Raw genomic sequence first — 18,944 nt, forward strand, 5'->3', positions numbered from 1 at the left:
CCTTGACGTTAGAGGTTTCTGCCTTAGCTCTGCTTGACCTGGCTGCCACATTCAATTAATCATTCAATATTCTTTCAAACACTCCTCACTCCCTGTGGCATCTCTGTAACGCATGGGCACGGTTCAATTCCTATCCAACTGATAGGAGTGTGTTGCCGTCATCTTTCGCATGCTGCACTTGCTGTCTTCCCCAAAACTGTGTGCTTTCACACATTCTGCACATAATACCACTACTATCCTGCACTCGGCATCACTTTGTCATCAGTCCCGTGCATACTTCATTCTGAAACTACGGAAACTGCAGAATTCATGCTCGAATTGAGTACAAAGTGTATGGGCTCTGCTGTAATTTCTCTGAAGGCACTTGTCCTATTTCTGAACCTTTCTTTCCCAAAATCTTTACCAGGAAAATTTACTCATCTGACCAGCACATACCATCTACTACTCTTACCATAACAATAATGTATACTTACCTGGTTTTTTAACTCTATAGTGCTGCAAAACAGTGGAACTTCGCTTTTCTATTTGTCACTTACCCACCATTGTCTTTTAAATATTCATTAAAAATACATCTTTTTTGTGTCAGTCGTCCTCCCTTGACTGGCACCTGTCATTGTGGGGAGGGGGAGCTTATTGTTTTGTAGTTCTGGCACTCTGCTGTTTCCTTTTCTTTAGTGACAGCATCCATTCTTTGGACTATTATTTGCATACTTAGATTCTTTGTCAGTGATAGCCTTTGTAGTTTCTCCTCCACCGCGCTTGAGCAGCTCAGCTAGTAAGTCATTAATGCCAGATGATTTTACTCTCTTCAGAATGAGTACTGCTCTTTCAATCTCTTCCAGTAGGACTTATGTGTGCAGATTCACTGGTTTCTAGTTGGTTGTTTTGAAGGATGTTTGCTGGATGATTTACAGGTCTTTGCAACACAGTTCATCAGGTGAGTATGGCACTGTTTTCGATGACTGAAGTCTTTAGCAGTGGGTAGTCATTTTCACTGTCACCCCATGCCATTCCATCCAGTTCTGTATGGTCTGGCACTGGCTCCTGATCCAGTTCTACCTTCATCCCTTTCTTGGTGGCTGAACTCGCTTCTTCGTATTTGGAAGCTACTTCAGGTTTGTTTTTCCCGTCTTCAAGGCTCTCCTTAGGTGACAGAGATCTACGAGTTTGTTTGTGACCCACGTCCATTTCTTCTTCCTTTGATGAAATAGAACTGCCTGGTCTGTTGACTCTTTTCTGAGTACTACTCCTACACACTGTCAACTAAATGCAAACCTGTTTTCTCTCCCCTGCCCCACCATATGAACATGATTTTGTACACTTATTATTTATTATCTGTGGGGTTTTAGCATAGGAACTTTGTTTTAAAAATACTTTTACGCTTGAAAAAAAGTGTCATCATTTTCAGTCATTTTTGGGTGCTATTTCAGTTGTAAACTACCACTCCCTAATACAAACCTTTAAAGATATTAAGAACATGGTAACTTGAAGCAGTCTAAATGTTAATCTTTGTGTTTTCACCTGTATTTACCCCAAAAGAGACCTGCACTTGATCATCCCCATTGGTGAGCTCTCGTTGCCTCCACATCTCACTGGTCAACCTGACAAAAGGTACCAATGGGATGACTGGCTTGTTCAACATTCAGCTAGTTCTGGTTAAGGGATGATATACCTCTTGCAAGCATGAAACTTAAGTGCTTGTTCACACACGACTGACCCACTTAGGAGTTGCTTGGTAGTGGCGTAGCCTGAGAATGTAAAATTCGTTTTTGTCTGCATATCATGAACCAACTGATACCAAGAGGTCTAAAGTTAAACTGTTTTAATGTAAAATGCAACAGCTGTTCCACAAACAACTTTATTTGTCTAAACTCTTCATACAGTCAGTTCATCCACCATCACAATGATGCTTTATGAAATGATAATTTTACTTATTTACATGAAAAAGACAAAGCAGGTGGTAAAACTAACTCCAGACATCAGTACTTCCATTAGAATGGCATTGCACAGTAGAAGGGCCCTTCCTCCTTCAACAATGCTTCAAGAAATATTTACAGCTTTGGTGGCAAGGAAGCAACATTCTTTCACTATCACTTCATCTAGTGTTCCCAATGACAATGTTTTGAATCATAAATGCAATCTACTTTTTATGTCTAAACTGTTACCAAAGCTATAGTTGCACTTCTTCTTTTAAGCTTTTTTTAAGAGGATAAATTTGAAGCAGGAATCTTAGAAGTTAATAACCGATTATTTTTATTTCTCAAACCCTACTATATATGTATATATACACACAATCTACAAAGCCTGTCTTACTAAAAGACATTGCCATGAAAATCCCAAGATGGAAAGGACTTACAAGCAACAAGTTGTCCCAATAAACAATCTTGATTATTTTATCAGTTGTGAGGAAATTATATTGTAGCATGCAACTTGTTTTCATCAAATGGAACTATCAAAGATGCCTTAGAGACCAAAACAAAAAAAGTTGCCAGTTTGATAGCTCTTGTATTTAATGCTAATAAAGTTAGAAATTGTTAAATGCTATGGAGGCTACTAACACAATTTAGTGCTAGAATGGTTAAAACCCTACTCTCTAAAATTTAGCCACTCTTTGAATGAAGGTAGAATCTGTACTTCGACACAGAAGTTCTAAAACTGTGTAAGCTGTGACTAGACCCTCCACAATTATTTACGGAACTGACCAAAGACACCAACTAGGGTTTTGAAAGAAGCGTGTTCTTTCCCCTGCACATGCATATTTGCCAAAGAACATACTCAATAGTTTTAAATAATACAACACAAAAATTGGCATAGTTGGTGTACCACTTTTTTGAGAATATTTTTTTTTGTGACTCTTGAAGGAAAATTTTAACTAGAGATTTTCATGAAAATTAGTTCCTAAACTCTGCATATGTGAAACATTATTTAGTTCTCTTAGAGCCTAAGGTTGGTGTGCAGCTCAGCCTTGATGTCCAGGCAAATATTGATAAGTCGGCTCAGTGCTAGCTCTTTGTTCTTCTGAACGTTCATGTTTAACTCCTGGATTTTCTGGCGTGTATTGGCATCAATCTTTGTCTCCATGTCACCCTTAGAGCCAAGGATCTGAAATCAATAATTTTTCTTTAGTATTCTGAAATTGGCTCAAACATTCATGTGAGTGTTGTCTGCTTTCTGAGGAACCTAGATGGTCACTGGAGTGTACATTTGCTGATAAAAGAAGGGAACATTAATTTACTGCAGGTTTTTAAATTACACTTGATTAAATGGATTTCAACATATATTTGGATTAAAAACTGAGTTTTAGAATTGTCCATATTATGTATTGGTGCCTGTGTCAGTTGCATCAGTTGCCAAAAAATCTAGTTCAGCACCAAAGATGCTTTACCTTAGCCTCATACTCTTTGTACTGCCGCTCTCTCTCTGCCTTGTAAGCATTGATCTCTGCGTCTGCCTCCTTTTTAGCTTGCTTCAAGCGGTTTGCTTTCCCTGTGCACAAAACACATTCTGTTGGATTAATTGGATTGGAAAAACATCAACTACAGAGACAATTAAAAAACAAATAAGAGAAACTTTCTTAATCAAAATCCTAGCAAAGGTTGTGCAGGTCAGAGATGCTTAACATTACTATGCAATAACCATGCACCTAGACACTCAGAAGAACACTGCAGCTTGTATGATGCTTTTTATGTGGGTTGTAACATATAGATTCATTTCCCACTGTCTTTGATTTGTTTGTTTTTCCTCTATTGATACAAGATATTGTGATATGATATCTGTAATGAGCACACTCTTCTTCATGCTATTCTATGTTATTGTACCATATTTTATCTAACAATGCTTGATTCCTAAATTAGGAGGCTCTCTTGAAGTGATAAATAATAAGTTTTTAATTGTTATTCACAAGAAAGACTCCACTAACACACTTGACACAGGTGAAGTCCCTTCCCAGATCAGAACCTCATAAGCTAGTATTCAATAATGAATACAAAATAAACATTTCCAGTTTTCTCTATATAACTGCTAGAGTTAATAATTTTTACACACTTATGCCTAATAGCCTTAAAATATACCTTCTTTTATAAAATAAAATATACCTTATAACCTTACATGGTAACATGCTGCTGAACTATGTGTTAACCATAAAAGACAAATTGAAGGATAGATGCAGTAGAAATACACTGAAAGGGCGAACAGAATGTCACAACTCAACTTATCAACTCGGTCAAAAGAACGAAGAAAGATTTCGCTTCTTTCATAGTAAAATTTATCACTCTGACATTTTAAAAAAAGGAGATACAGTAAGATGAAAAAGTAAAGGGTATCTTCACTGTTTACCTCAGGTTGTTACTACTACAATACTAAATCCCCCATGTCCTCAATCGTATTTAATAATTAATGCTTATAAAAAGTAACAATTAACTACTCAGCAAGTAAACAAAATTGTCTTAATAAATAAATATTAAAAACCTTGGGGAAAAATAATTAGAACTATAGTTATGTACGTACTAATTATGAGCATCTGTCATTTCAGCACTTATGATCCAAGGACGATATAGTAATCCGTTAAGAACCCCCCGAATGAAGTTAATTCGATTACATAAACAACAGATTTCAAAACATTATGCATTTCAAGATATAAATTTTCATACGTCTTCGAGCTTCCGCAACTTTCTCAGCTGCCTTTTTCTCTGCTTGGAGTAGCTGCTGGATTCCCTGCGTCTGACTCGCCATGTTGATAATGATGTGTCATGTGATCGGTCACATGAAATTACGTCTCTTCCGGCGAAAGTATATCGTTATTCAAGTAAATATAATATATCATAGAACTGCTATAACGTCTTATTTATTTAGAAAAACAATTAAATTAAGGTGCAAAAATTATGAATATCACGGACTTCTGTAAAGTCTGCAAGCCTTGTAGCTTGAAAAAAAACCAACAACTTATGTCTTTGACAACTCTAAGACATAGTTTCGTATTACGTTTATTTACTTTTAGCGTGCAGTAATGAGCAGCTTCTCTTTGAAATAATAACACTTTTAATGTGATGAAAATAACTTTTTATTACAGTAATAATGCACAATTGTTACATAGTTATGTTACATAGTTTTTATATACGAAATCATGAATGGGGCACCTGCGTTACATTTTCCCCGCAGAACAGTTATTTTGGGTCTTTGCTGGGAGAATGCCGCAGATTTCAGGAATTCCTAGGATAGACATTTCATTGTGTGTTTGCCGGTAAATAGCTGAAACTTCTTTCATGCTAAAGAAAGATCTGAAAACATGTGTTACATTGTGAAAATATATTTTCTTCGTTCTTTGGCGAAATCGGCAAAGAGTTAGTGATCGGTGTTCCAGCAGACAGCATTGTATAGGATACTAGGACTTCAGACCAAAAAAAAAAAAAAAGTGTTTCCTGTAGACGATTGTGAATTCTTGCCAATTGCTTCTCTTGTCTGGGTGTCCGGGGCAAGGCTTTTGCAGGTTAGCAGGAGGTTGCACCCAGGTTGTCTGCTGGTCATGGCAACCGACACAGTGAAGATCGACGATCTACAGAGGCTACGACGCTTTTTCTACCTTGGCAACGATCATGGCCTTTATCGGGTGCGCGTGGGACCCGAACGGTGTCTGTCAGCAGAATCAGCGCCCATCGTGAACGATTTACTGGCAAAGGGAAGAGGAGAAGAGGTTGTAGAGGAGGTCGTCAAGTTCCTCTCCGGTGACCGCACGTGCTGCACGAACCATGCTCCAGCGTTGTTTACTCTCGCTATGTGCGCACGATTTGAAGACCAGTCGCAGACGACCAAGCAGGCGGCGGTGAAAGCTATGGGCAAAGCATGCAGTAGTACTGCCGACCTTTTCCAGTTTATTTCTTTCGCTCAGTGCCTCAGAGAGTCCCGTAGGGGCTGGGGACGTTCACTTAAAAATGGCGTACAGAGATGGTTTGACAGCAAGACCAGTATGGAACTTGCAGAAATCGTGACACGGCAGAAGACAGGGAGTAAATGGTCATATATTGACCTGCTTCGTGTAACGCATGTAGTTCCTAAAACAGAAGGTAAGTGTAATGTGCATTTGTGTTATCATTGTAGACTTCAACAAATTTCCTTTCCCCACTTTTTCAAAGTTTGCGCAACTTATAGCTCTGTTTAAGTAATAAATACCTTAGAGAGTTTGTATCAAAACATATCTCAGCTTGATCTTCTGACTGATGTTTTTTGCCTTCCATGTGCTCCTGAGTGAGGCGAAGGCCTGGCTGCCTTTCGCCAGTCGGACTCGAATCTCCACCTCTGCATCCCCGGTGTTTGACATTTTGGACCCAAGATAGGTGAAACTGTCAACTTCCTCAATCTCTTCTCCATTTAGTTTGATGCTGTCTTGGACTTTGGCATTCACTCTCATATTGTTAGTTTTCTTTGTGCTAACCTTCAAGCCAAGGATTCCAACTGTTTCTGAGAAGGCATTTGTTTTTTCCTGCATGTCTTGCTGGCGGTGTGACAGCAGGGCAATGTCATCAGCAAAGTCCAAGTCTTCCAGCATTGTTGTTGCTGTCATAGTCATGGTCCATCTGATCCCTCTCCTCTCACTGTCGGTGGAAGTCTTCATGATCCAGTCCATGGCCAGGATGAAGAGGAACGGGGACTGACGTTGAAGGCGCCTGTGAGCTCCATGTCACATACAACCTGGGATTTGAAATTGCTGTACAGCATTGCAATGACGTGAATAAGTTGTGCAGAGACTCCGTAATGCCTCAGGATCTTCCATAAGGACTCGTGGTGGATGCTGTCAAAAGCCTTCTCCAGGTCGATGAAATTGATGTACAACGGTGTGCTCTATTCGTTGCTTTGCTCCAGAATTTGTCGCAGAATGAGGATGTGTTCAGAGCAGGAACGCCCAGGGCGAAATCCTGCTTGCTGTGGTTGGAGGTCTTTCTCAAGGGTTGCCATCAGTCTTTACAAAACAATCTTGCTGAAGACCTTGCTAGTGAGGGAAAGAAGTGTTATGCCTCTCCAATTATTGCTGTCTCCAAGATCTCCTTTCTTGGGTAACTTGAAGATGAGCCCTGTCTTCCACGCATCAGAGAGCTGCCCTGATTCCCAAACTTGCCTGAAGATTTCAGTCAGCTTGGGAGCTGTCACATTCACATCTGCTTTCAACATCTCTGCTGTTATTCCATCTGCCCCTGGTGCTTTGCCACTCTTCATTATCTGTATTGCTGCTGTCACTTCTTCCAGGCTTGGCAGGTCTGTGCTGATGACAAGGTCTATAGCTGCTGGTTGGATGTCTGCAAGCTGAGGAGGGGGGGGTGTGGTCTGTTCAGAACTGACTCAAAATGCTCCCTCCAGCGCTGTAGTTTTCCTGGCTCTCCCTTGACGACATTAACGTTCATGTCTTTCACTGGCACATTACTGTTCTTAAACCTGTTGTTTAGCTGTTTGTTTATCTTGTACAGTTTCTTCAGGTCATTTTGTCTTGTTGCTTTTTCTGCTTCATCTACCAATTTCTCTATGTAGTCTCTTTTGTCAGATTTTGTCTTTACCTCTTTGTTTAGTTTTGTATATCTTTGTCTGTGTTGTTCCTTCAGGCGTTCAGATCTAGTGCAGTTGATTTTTTGTTTGGCTGACTTTCTCTCTTCTGTCTTCTTCCATGTCTCTTCTCTGATCCACTGTTCTTTCTTTTTCCGTTGGAAGCCTGTTCTCTCCTGTTTTCTGTAAGACTCAATTAAGGTCATCTCTTGTTGGTCTCCTAATGCCTGGAACCTGTTCTTTACTTCCATAGCAAAGGCCTGTTTGGTGGCTGGATTTTTCAGTTTGCCAGAGTCCACTCTCTGCTGACATGCCTGTTTTCCTCGCAATCGACGTAACTTCAGAGAAACTGTGGCTATCACAAGAATGTGGTCACTGGCAACGTCTGCTCCTCTGTAGCTCAGACATCTTGAAGTGAGCTCCTCTATCTTCGGTTGATGATGACATAGTCTATCTGGTTCTTTGTGATCCCATCTGGTGATGTCCATATTGCCTTGTGGATGTCTTTGTGTTGGAAGAGTGTGCTTCCAATCAGTAGATTGTTTTCTTCACAAAAGTCTGCCAGTCTCTCTCCGTTGTCATTGATGGTTCCGATTCCATGTTTGCCCATGACATGCTCCCTGCAGGTGTTGTCACTTCCCACCTTGGCATTGAGATTGCCGATGATGAGCAACATATCGTGGGCTCGAACGCTCTCTGAGGCTGCCTGGAACTGATCGTAAAAAGCATCCTTGTCTTCTGCCTCAGAGTCTTCTGTTGGTGCATAGCAAGCTAGCACTGTCAGCTTGGTGTACTTTGAATGGAATCTTGCTCTCAAAAGCCTGGGTCCATAAGGCTTCCATTCCAGCAGTGCCTTTTCAGTTTTCTTGTTGAGGAGTAGTGCCACTCCTTTAGAGTGCTGACCATCTGATCTTCCTGAGAACAAGATGTTATGTCCAGACGCTAGTCTTCTCTTTCCCGTGCCAGTCCATCTGACCTTACTGACTCCCAGGATGTCCAAGTTGTAGTTGTCAAATTCCTTGACTAGTTGGTGCATCCTGCCAGTCTGGTACAAGGTCTGAACGTTCCAGCACCCCATGCTCAACTTTTGCCTTGGCTTCAGTAAATCCGCTGTCGTGGCGCCAGCTCCCTTTCGGGTTTGGCTGTCGTCCATCATAAGTCCAGTCTCCTGGTGTGCTTCATTACCTCCGCCATCTGTGATGAGTTCTCTGGTTTTAGTTTCGATAACAGTCTTTTTTAAAATGGTGGGGTTGTTAGCCCTACCACAACCTATTTTATCTCTAGGTGAGGTGTCCACCTTAGTCGCCTCTTACGACATGCCTGACTGGATGGCAGGGACCCTATTCTTACAATGCTCGCTAGGCAAGCATACCCTGCGGTCCCACAGGGGGTATCAAAACCAGTTGACTTGATTTTTTTTTTAAGCATCAGTTGACAGCTGTACATTATCAGTCATATGGAGAATTTCAGGCTGCACGTAAAACACAACTATTTCATAAACATTACACCCATCCTGCAACTCATATTTCTAAGTACTGTTGTCATCTTTTCATCTTAGTATATTGTTTGGCTGACAACTTATGGGTTTGTTTTTTATGTGGGTTGTAACGTATATTCATTTCCCACTGTCTTTGATTTGTTTGTTTTTCCTCTATTGATACAAGATATTGTGATATGATATCTGTAATGAGCACATTCTTCTTCATGCTATTCTATGTTATTCTATGTTATTGTACCATATTGTTTTGAACAGAATGGCAAGATGCATCAGCTTTATATTACAACATTTGTCTTTTATCAGGTGCAAAGATGATAGTCAGATACTTGGCTAGGAGCTTACAGGCAGCAGAAGAGGAGTTTGGTGGCGACAAGGCTAGTCCAGAGCTAAAAGAGACCCTGGCATACCTTGGTGCTTTGGAACAGCTAAAGACGGAAAAAGACGTTGCAGTAGCTGTTGGGTTAATAGAGGAATACAAGTTTCATCCAAAACAAGTAGCACCCCACCTGCAGCAGTTTGCACAAGTATGGAGCTTCACTAGTGATAGATGCTATGCCACTGAAGACATTATGCATGATATTGTTAGAAATCTTGCTTTACTGCTGAATGGTATTTACTCCCAGTTCTGTCAGGATTTTCATGGTGGCTCCAGCATGTCAGTTTGTCTTTATCACTTTAAAGAAAGTATCTTAGAGCATTTGGTAACTTGTATATGCATTTCTGATGGCAGAGTACATACAAATTTATATCATGAGATTATAAAGATCTATTGCATTTTCTCTTTTATCTTTGTGCACTAGGTAGTTGCAGCAACATTGACACAGGTCTCACTAGTGGAGCTGCTTCATAACATTGGTAACCTGGCTCGTAGAGCATTGCTGGAGCCTGTGGAACCAGTATCCGGTGACATTGTCCAGCGCATCCAAGATGAAGAATACATCAGAAAAGAGAAGTAAGAGCAGTTTGAGGGGAAAGGGAAATAACCCACATTTCTGGAAGAAGTGCTTTATATTTTTCAGTTTATTTTTCTCTAGGAAGTCACAAATGAAAAAAAAATGACAATAGCCTTTATTTCTGATATAATTTTTAACAATTTAAATTGTTTGTTCTGACACTTTTTAAAGCCTGATTGAATAGATATTTTCACATTTATCATGCATTGTCAAAGTTGTGCACTTTGTGAACAAAAGGTCATGGTCAAGAAGGATCAAAGGTTATTTTGTTTTTACGAATGCATTTTATGTGCAAATGATCTTAAGCTATAGTTTGCCATTCCGTCTTGTAAGAGTAAATATTTTGATTTTGTGTATAAACACTTCTGTAGTTTGCAGGTTTTTCTAGCTTTAGTTTTCTGATTCTAGTTTCGGTTCTATTATTTGTTATCATAGACATTTTTCCTATGTTGGTATTGACTGCCTAAAAGCATGAGCATATGTGAGTTTAAGAGTAATTGTCACATTGTCCAGGTTATCTCCCATAGCAGTATTAATTGCAATGAGGGTATATGAGCAAGGATCCTCTTTGAAATGGACACGCAATGGTGCAGTAGTAGAGGCCTTGAACAACGCCTTTGCCACAGCTTTGAAGGTTTGTGGTAATTTTGTTAATGAAGCAATAAATGTCATAAATTAGTTAGCCTTTTGCTGCATTTGAAGTTTTTGCATTTTTAAAGCTGTATTTACAGTTTTTTGTATCATATGACATTGGGTTCATAGTGGTCACATAGGTGGTAGGAAATGAAGAAGAGATAGTTCAAATAATTATTCATTTATTCCTATTTCACTCCTTGACATGAAAGGTATCATCATTAGGTCCCCCACTCACGACTAGCTTTGTTTATTTTCCCAATACATTCTGTGCTTAATTTGTTTTTGTTTTCAGTATAATGTGGAGTCGACTAATAAACGATACCTGTTGGCGATCAATATTAACAATCAGTTCTTGTGTTGGGTGCATGGAGCTAGAGTGCTGTCTCCAGTCATAGCAGCAGCTAGCATTGCAGTCATCCTGGCACACACTGAGAAGGAACCTACAATGGCTTTTTTCAATAAGGAAGTCAGACCTTTGTCCTTTATAACCAGTGTGCAAATGCCAGAAATCTGTGAGAAGATTGTCCAGTGCGCAACAGCTGTGAGTAACTTATGGGTTCCCATGTGCTGTTGGATTTACTGTGTCTTCTTTGTTTCTACTCTATTGACATGTGTAAAATGGAATATATTGCATCACATTACATGTTGCTTGCAGCAAGTAAGTTCTTTATTCTTAGATGATTTTGATTTAGGAAAGGACCTAAATTAAAAATGTGTTGCAACTCAGAACTGTATCTGTTGTTTGTTTGTTTTTTTCAGCCAGAGGCTGGCAGGAGTAAATGTGACTTGGTGATACCTATAATGTGGGCGCAAAAGGCCAGTGAACCCTATGATGTCATTATCATCATGACAGATCATCGTAACCCAAGTGCCTCTGCTGACTTAGCCACAGCTTTCAAGCAGTATCGCAGCACCATGAAGCTGCCACAAGCCAAGTGAGTTGATAAGGTTTGCTGCAGTAGTTGCAGTTGTAGTCAAATGTGGTGTGAAAATGCATTGACACTGATCAGTCTAGAATAACTTGATGGTCTGAAGAAAAGTTCGCAAGTTTATCGTTGTGCATTGTGCTTTCTTTTGCTGCCTTCTTTGACAAATGAAGTTGGTTGAGAAAAAATTATCTGGCTCAAAAAATCAAACGTAGCAAGAGATAACTCTTTAATTTGGTCAAAGTGTATTTGGTGAAGAAAATGATCCAGCATGATTAGCCATCATGAGGGAACAGTTTGGTTTTGGAAAGCAAAATAGATCTTGCAATGTGAAGACTGTTTATAAAGAAAATTCTCCAAATGAATGCGAAAGTTTGCGCACTTAACAACTTTATAAATAATTGTTTTCTCTGAATAATTCAGAAAATGTTGCAGTATATTCATGTTGATTTGTGTTTTCTCAGAGTTGATAACCTAATGTCAGTTTGTTTACTGCAAGCTACTGATACTGACTCATGGATGTGTCCAGGTGCACACATGCACACATATTCGTCCTAATATTTCTAGTAGTCATCAGTTTTATGTAACACTTTCATCATGGGATGGGCTTCATATTGTCTGCCTGATACAAGATCTAAAACATTATCCATTCTCTACTGACTCAAAATTTTAATGCACCTCATTGAAATTACAATATTTAATTTGTGTGCAGACTGGTTGTATGCAGCGTGACCGCAAGTCATATACAGTTTGCTGACAGCAGTGATGCAGGCATGCTTGACATAGCTGGTTTTGATGAGAGAGTTCCAGATGTCATTCACAAGTTTGTGACAGGAATGCTTTAATTTATGCTTTGATGTGTTTGAAGATTCTCTGGCTTGCATGGAATGGTGAAAGATAAACAGTGCAAGAACTAGCCAGTTGCATCTGTGTGTGTATGCATGTGCATTTGCACCTATTTTGAGAGGAATAGGTAAAGAGAGATGTGGAGATGGATATGAGAGCTTCAGTAGCATCAGTTTACTCTGAATGCTTGCATTTTCAGACTAGCAATGTTTGTACATGTCTAAGTTAAGTGAACAAAAGATTGACATTCATTGTTCTAATTTTAATACTCTTATAAGCCACGTTCTGTAGCAAATTGTTTTTCATATTTTCTATTTCAAATTTACTAGAATGCCAAGTTGAAAAAGATTTACTTTTTATCTGCCTTTTACTCTTTATGGAATGACACAAACCTGTCTTATTTAATAAGAGAATGCAGTGTTCATCAATATTGTAAATTCTGGTTTCTCTGCTCTTTTTTCCTATTGGGTGAAACTTTAAAATGGTTTGTGTTTCACAAAACTTGCTTTTTTTTTAAAAATAGCTTTTCTGTGTTAGTTTTACATAGATTTAGTTTTCTTTTCTGTTACAAGTTTTTTCATGCATGCTATACACTCTGTAAAATACAGGGTCAGGCAACTGTTTCTATGCCTAGAGGTAAGAGAACTAAACTTGCGCAAAGCTTTATTGTTGAAAAAAACAAAGTGTACTGCAGATGAGTGTCATTACTTTGTCATTTTCTGAACAAATTCAATTTGTTCATGGCTAGTTTAAGTTTGCAAACTCCTGTGAGCATTCTTAATGTGTGTGTATTTTCTGTACTGATTTTTGTTTTTCTTTTCCATTCCCTCCTTCCATAAACTCAAGATTTTTTTTTGTATTGCAGATGTTTGTGAAGCAGGGTGGGTAGAACATTCAAGCACTGCTGAGCTTTCTTTAGCAGTCTTTTGTTGTACATATCCTTAGTCTGCAGAGAAAGTAAATTTTGAAAACATCTGTCAGATATACAGATGAGCAGTTTATGTCCTCTGACTCCCTACACAATTCTCATTTTAAATCTGTTCATCTACATTTAGCTGTTCATCTGAAGGCCACTCTGAACCCATTCCTGTTCATTTAATAAGAATTCCATTAACTTATTGTCAGTGTTTCTGTCTCACAGTTTCCTTTATGATCTTCAGTTACCTGCATAAAGTCGCAACACATTTTTTTTTCTCCCCCATGCATTGTTGGGCGGTCCAGTGGTGCAACAGTTAGCGCCTGTCACCAATACTGTGAGGGTTGACTGTCTTGGGTTCAGCTGTCATCTGGGGCACGCTGTTCTGTCTCTGCATGTGGCATCTATTTACAGGGCTGGCTGCCTTGCCATGAAATAGCCTTAGTTGCTGGCTCGGTGTAAAACACCAACCCCCTTCCCCCATGCATTGTTGTCCTTCATCATTGGGATTCTTTTTTGAATTTGACTTACATGTTTCAATTTGTTTTGATTTTTGCATAGTTGATGATGTTGAATATGCTTTTGCTTGAAAGCAGTTTTTTGGATTTTTTTTTTTTATTCTGTCTTGTGGCTCCACATGGGATGATCTGAGGTTTTCCAGAGTAGATTCTAGCCATTCTTTCATGTTTTTCAGAGAGCTCTTCACTGTTGATTAGATGTGTTTGTGGTATTTAAATGCTTAGCTCTGTGTGTATGTGTGCATATGCAATGAACTGTTTTCCATTTATTGCAATGGAAGTAGCTGTGTGCACTACAAAAGTATGGACAAGGGATTGTCTTAAGGATTTTTTTTTTTTTTATGGTAGATCAAGTTAGAATTACAATTGTGGACTTGCATAGATAAATCCAAAGATAAAATTGTGAATATGACCCTTTAATTGACAGTGGCAAGAATCAGGACATTTTCTGGAATAAGATTGTGCTCTTTATCCAGCTCGTTTTATTGCAAGAGTTGCTTATCCTTTATGTAAACAGGATTTTCATATGCATGACAAGAAGAATGACTGCAGGATTGTCTACCCTGCTTTATTGTTTACTGAGAAGTTATAGTGGAGATAATTTTTTCTTCTGTTAAAAGGTTTCTTCCCTGTATTATATGGCAGAGCATTTAAAAGTTGTGTGATTAGAGCAAATTATCATTTTAATAAGTTTGTGTACTTACAGGATAGAGTAATTAGGCATAGAGGGTATTTTGCCTTTTTTTTTTCAAACTAATACAGATGTCTTTTGAGCCAGTTTTTGTAGTTTGCTAAAAGTGATGCAATTATTTCAGTGTCTTTATTGTGTTACTGGCTTAAAGTGACAGAGTTTTCATATGCTAATAACTAGATAAGTATATATATTTATTGTGTGCAATAATAATGATATACAGTATTTTCTGGTTAATTGAGCCATTCTGGATTCGAGGTAGCCATGCCTTTGGGACAAATAGTGGACAATAAAAACCCAGTTAAGAAATCATTTTGCATCACTGCTGGACACAGTGTTGCTTTACCAAGAAAGTAACTGCCATGCGGTTTACTTGTGGGTTGGCCCCCCACTCAACCGTACATACTACTTGTTCACAGATTTTTTTTGTGTCCTCAGAATAGTGAACTGACTGATGGCTTGTTTGTGATTATGACTAGCAGATGCATGTCATGTGGGTTGATTCACTCATAAGCAAATAAGCATATTTAGACAGCATAGGGAGTTTATAAACATCTATAAAGGTTCAGAACTGCTTTCTTGGTATAAGGACTGCCGTGTGATTTTATTCCGTTGCAGAGTAAATAGGGTAATTCTATATTTGATGTTTCCTCCGGTATCAAACAAATATTAGGAACTACTCCAAAAAACTTCAGTTTGATGAAATGAAATTTTTTCGTATTTTTTAACTAGAATTGACTCATTTTTAACAAGTTGCTTAAAGGGACTAAAAGGGTTCTACCTAAGAGGAATGGCCAGATAACCAGAATCTGCTGGGTATTATTTGGTGACTGAACATTATGGTGGTTAAACACCTGCTTCTTAAAATGGTGTCATTAACCAGTTATTTTACTGGCACTTGTGTCTTGAGAGTACTTATAAAATACTTTACTGTTAATAGGCCCTACAAAACTATGCTCAAAGTGCCTTTGAAAGTTCTGTATATTATAACAGGCCTTTATTTTAGTCATTTCATAAAATAATTTATATTAACAGCAAAAAATATGTTTATGAAAATGTGTATTTATTCATATATTTATATTGTAGTACCTTGATAAATGTGAACAATCTTTGAGATATTCAGTCTGCAAGTGAGGCAGATATAAACATCTGGTATTTCATTTTTTTTTCTTGGTGCTTCAGAGGAAGAAAACAGTTTTGTTAGAGATGGCAGGTTTGGACTAAATCTATGAGAATGTGCAGCTGTTGAAATATTAAGCAGCTTAACATCTGATAGACATTAATCTTCTCCAGAGACAGTATAATATTTGAATTTGTTTCCAACCAGTTTTGATGGTAAAATTGTTTTGGTGAACAATTTTAGTGACTTTCAACATAGCTCCAATAAAAAGAAAATTTCAGTTTCTAGTCATTTGCGCCAGCAGTCTGGTGGCGCAACGGTTAGCGCCTGTCACCAATACAGTGAAGGTTGGCTGCCCTGAGTTCATTTCTCATCTCGGGCACGCTTTCTCTGCACGTGGCATCTGTTTACAGGGCTGGCTGCTTGCTGTAATATAGCCTCAGTTGCTGACGGCGTAAAACACCAATTCCCCCCTTCTAGTCATTTGCCCAATATGAAATCTTCTGTTCTCCCAATCATTATTGCCTCCTGAACTGTTGTTGATTTTTAATTTAAAGTGTTTTTAGAAAATGTTTTGCATGGCTATTCCTCATTCTCATTTTTCCATTTTGGTTCAAGTTTATGACCTTTTCAAAGAACATGCAAAATTATTTTCTTTTTGACGTCATATGAGCAGTTAAAATTATGATCTGTAGTAATTTTCAACCAAGCATACATTTAAGATGGATTTATTCTTTAAATGAATGGCTGAAGTACACGTAATTCATTTTATGCGTTTGCTTCTTTAGATATTGATTTTTACTTTACTTTTATTTTCATTTCTAATTTCTATAGTGTGGAGATATTTTGGCAGGAAATCTTCAAGTGGAATCATGTCACAGCTTACTGTTTAACTTATGCTGGAGACACTCAAACTAACTGTTCAGGTTTATGTTCACGAGAGATAAATTATGACTTTCCAGGACTGGGAAGATAGAGCCAAGATCAAGTCATTAAATCGAGGGTGTGCACATTCCCACATCTAAGACTTACATTCCTGCCATCAACATACATTTAAAAGAGGAATGTTTGTCTCAGGAAAATCATTGTAATTTTAATGAGTTGCAGGATTTTACAAAACTGTTTGTGTATCTGAACTAGTATTCCACCTTATTTTTCAGTGGCATTAAATTTGGTGAAGAAGAGATTTAGTTCCAGAGGTATTCAGCAGCACATTTTACATCTAGTAAATGAGTTTTTGATGCCAATTACATCATGGTAAAAAGCTTGCATCCATTAGATGTCTAATAAGATAGTGTCTGTTGATGGTTTGGGTATTTGGGATGCTTTTAATGAAGTGATAGAAGACCATTAAAGGTTATAGTCTGATCTATATTTGAAAAAAATGCAATATCTTAGAGCTAAATACATTTTTATTTGGGATAGAAGAGTATGCTTATTTTATGTTTGATGAAGCGTTTTCATTCCAAATCATTTTAAGTTTTCAACCTGATCATCATTATAGGAAGCAAGAATAAATTACTTAGATTAACAAGGTGTGCAGTGGAGCTACGAGTTGGGTAGTTGATGATTAAAGGGATGGTGTATTGGGTGATTGAGACAACTGTGTAGAAAACTTCAGTGTGGAATTTAAGGGTAGGGCTGCACATAGCACTGTAAGTGTTGAAAAAGCCTTTCATTTTACTAGTCTAAAAAGGTCACATATTGTTCAGTGGTTAAAGAAGGCTGAAAACAGCAGCTAAAATAAAAGAAAAAGAGATGAAAACAAATATTAATAAATGTTCAGAGCTCATCAGAATATGATCAGTATGTTGGTGAGCCAGTTTGTTAAAGTAATACAAATTGTGAATTCGGGCATGGGATGTTTTACTCTCATACCCAAATCAGCAACAAGGAGGCTGTATTCAGTCTGTCTGCTTTGGCTACTTCTGGAAAAGGCAAACTGTATTCACCACTTTTCATATAAATAGGTGTCGAAACTTCAGATCACTGTCTCCAGTGACAAATGTTACCACTGCAAGAAAAAAAAAATTCCTGTCTTGTCAGTTGATTTTCATCAGCTGTACCTGTCACTTGTTGATGCACCTTTTCCCACAAAGCCTTAGTTGCTAACACGATATTAAGCACCTACAACTAGCCACCTGAACAATCCCTTTGTGATGTTGAAGATATCTGAGATTTCTATTTTATTTTGCTCTCTCCGATTAGTTTGACTCCTTTGCTTTTGCTTCTTTTCACACTTCATTTGTACATATGTATTACAGATTCTTGATTGTAATTTTCCTCCTTAAAAAGATTTCTGCTTCTGCTGCAGACCTGCCTTGTTGCAGGTCTGGACAAGGTCACAAAGTCTCTTGCTGAGCTAAATTTATTAGTTCCTTGCACTGAAAATTCCTTTTAATTTCAAGTCATTTGTCCAGTTTTGTGCATCATATCCTGGTGGTTTCCATGCAGTCTTCATATGATCCTTTAAGTTGGGTGTTAAAACTGCACGAAGTGCTCATCACTTATGTGTAAAATATGTGCACAAGACTGCAGTCCATTCCAGAAGTACTCCTGCTGTGTCCTTCAGCAGCACCATTTACTCTTACTATTTCATTATTTTCTTGGTCACACAATCCTATTACTATACGCTGATTTCATACTTAAACCAAGAACTTGACCGTGCAAAGTCATTATGCTGCAGGCACAAATGTTATTTGTAACTTGACAATATTTTTGAAGATTTTGTTAAAAGTAAATAATAGTGCCATTCAAAAACAAAATTATAGCTTTTGGTATTCTTATTTGAGAATTCCTTGCTGCAACTAGTACATGCTTCTGGTTTAGACTGCTACCTGGTGGCTTCTTTGCAACTTTGTTTGGGGTTTTTGCAATGTGTGATTTTAAGGGCTTGTTATGGTTGTGTTGTATTTATTTTTGGTTTCCTTTGTATGCATGTCACTGTGAATGGTTGTATGTACATTCATGGTAAAGTGAATCTGCACAACCAGCCTTTGCAAATCTGGGACACAAGTGCCAGCTGCCTGTCAATAAAGTTTTAGAAGCAAATTGTGTTTTGCTGCAATGATGGTGAATTTAATCTAGCAACTTAATTAAACATTAAATAGCCAGAAATGTACACCGCACTAGAGTGGTTCTGCAACTGATGGAACAGAAGCACAGTGTGCTGCATGGGCACAGCCCAGAGGTTGACATTACATGTGAGTAGTCATGTCTTCAATATATTATAACTCTCTGCCTCAAGAAAGGGATAACTTTTCTCCAAAGTTTTTCACACCTCATTGAACTTCTGAATAAACCAAGGAAAAAA

At 38.2% G+C, this 18,944-nt stretch overlaps 2 protein-coding genes across 2 annotated transcripts; one reads left to right on the forward strand and one right to left on the reverse strand.

The window, feature by feature from the left end:
• Positions 1-1,841: 1,841 nt before the first annotated feature.
• On the reverse strand, positions 1,842-4,805 carry LOC112575040 (V-type proton ATPase subunit G-like). Its single transcript, XM_025256547.1, has 3 exons — positions 4,650-4,805; positions 3,386-3,486; positions 1,842-3,102 (listed from the first exon to the last, which is right to left on the reverse strand). The coding sequence occupies exons 1-3, from the start codon at positions 4,729-4,731 to the stop codon at positions 2,935-2,937; spliced, it is 351 nt and encodes a 116-aa protein (XP_025112332.1). The 5' UTR covers positions 4,732-4,805; the 3' UTR covers positions 1,842-2,934.
• Positions 4,806-4,937: 132 nt separating this feature from the next.
• LOC112575036 (60 kDa SS-A/Ro ribonucleoprotein-like) lies at positions 4,938-18,682 on the forward strand. Its single transcript, XM_025256542.1, has 7 exons — positions 4,938-6,059; positions 9,329-9,549; positions 9,826-9,977; positions 10,492-10,612; positions 10,907-11,155; positions 11,374-11,549; positions 12,253-18,682. The coding sequence occupies exons 1-7, from the start codon at positions 5,522-5,524 to the stop codon at positions 12,383-12,385; spliced, it is 1,590 nt and encodes a 529-aa protein (XP_025112327.1). The 5' UTR covers positions 4,938-5,521; the 3' UTR covers positions 12,386-18,682.
• The last annotated feature ends 262 nt before the right edge of the window (positions 18,683-18,944 follow it).

The sequence above is a fragment of the Pomacea canaliculata genome, linkage group LG11 (assembly GCF_003073045.1).
Source record: "Pomacea canaliculata isolate SZHN2017 linkage group LG11, ASM307304v1, whole genome shotgun sequence".
NCBI lineage: Eukaryota > Metazoa > Mollusca > Gastropoda > Architaenioglossa > Ampullariidae > Pomacea > Pomacea canaliculata.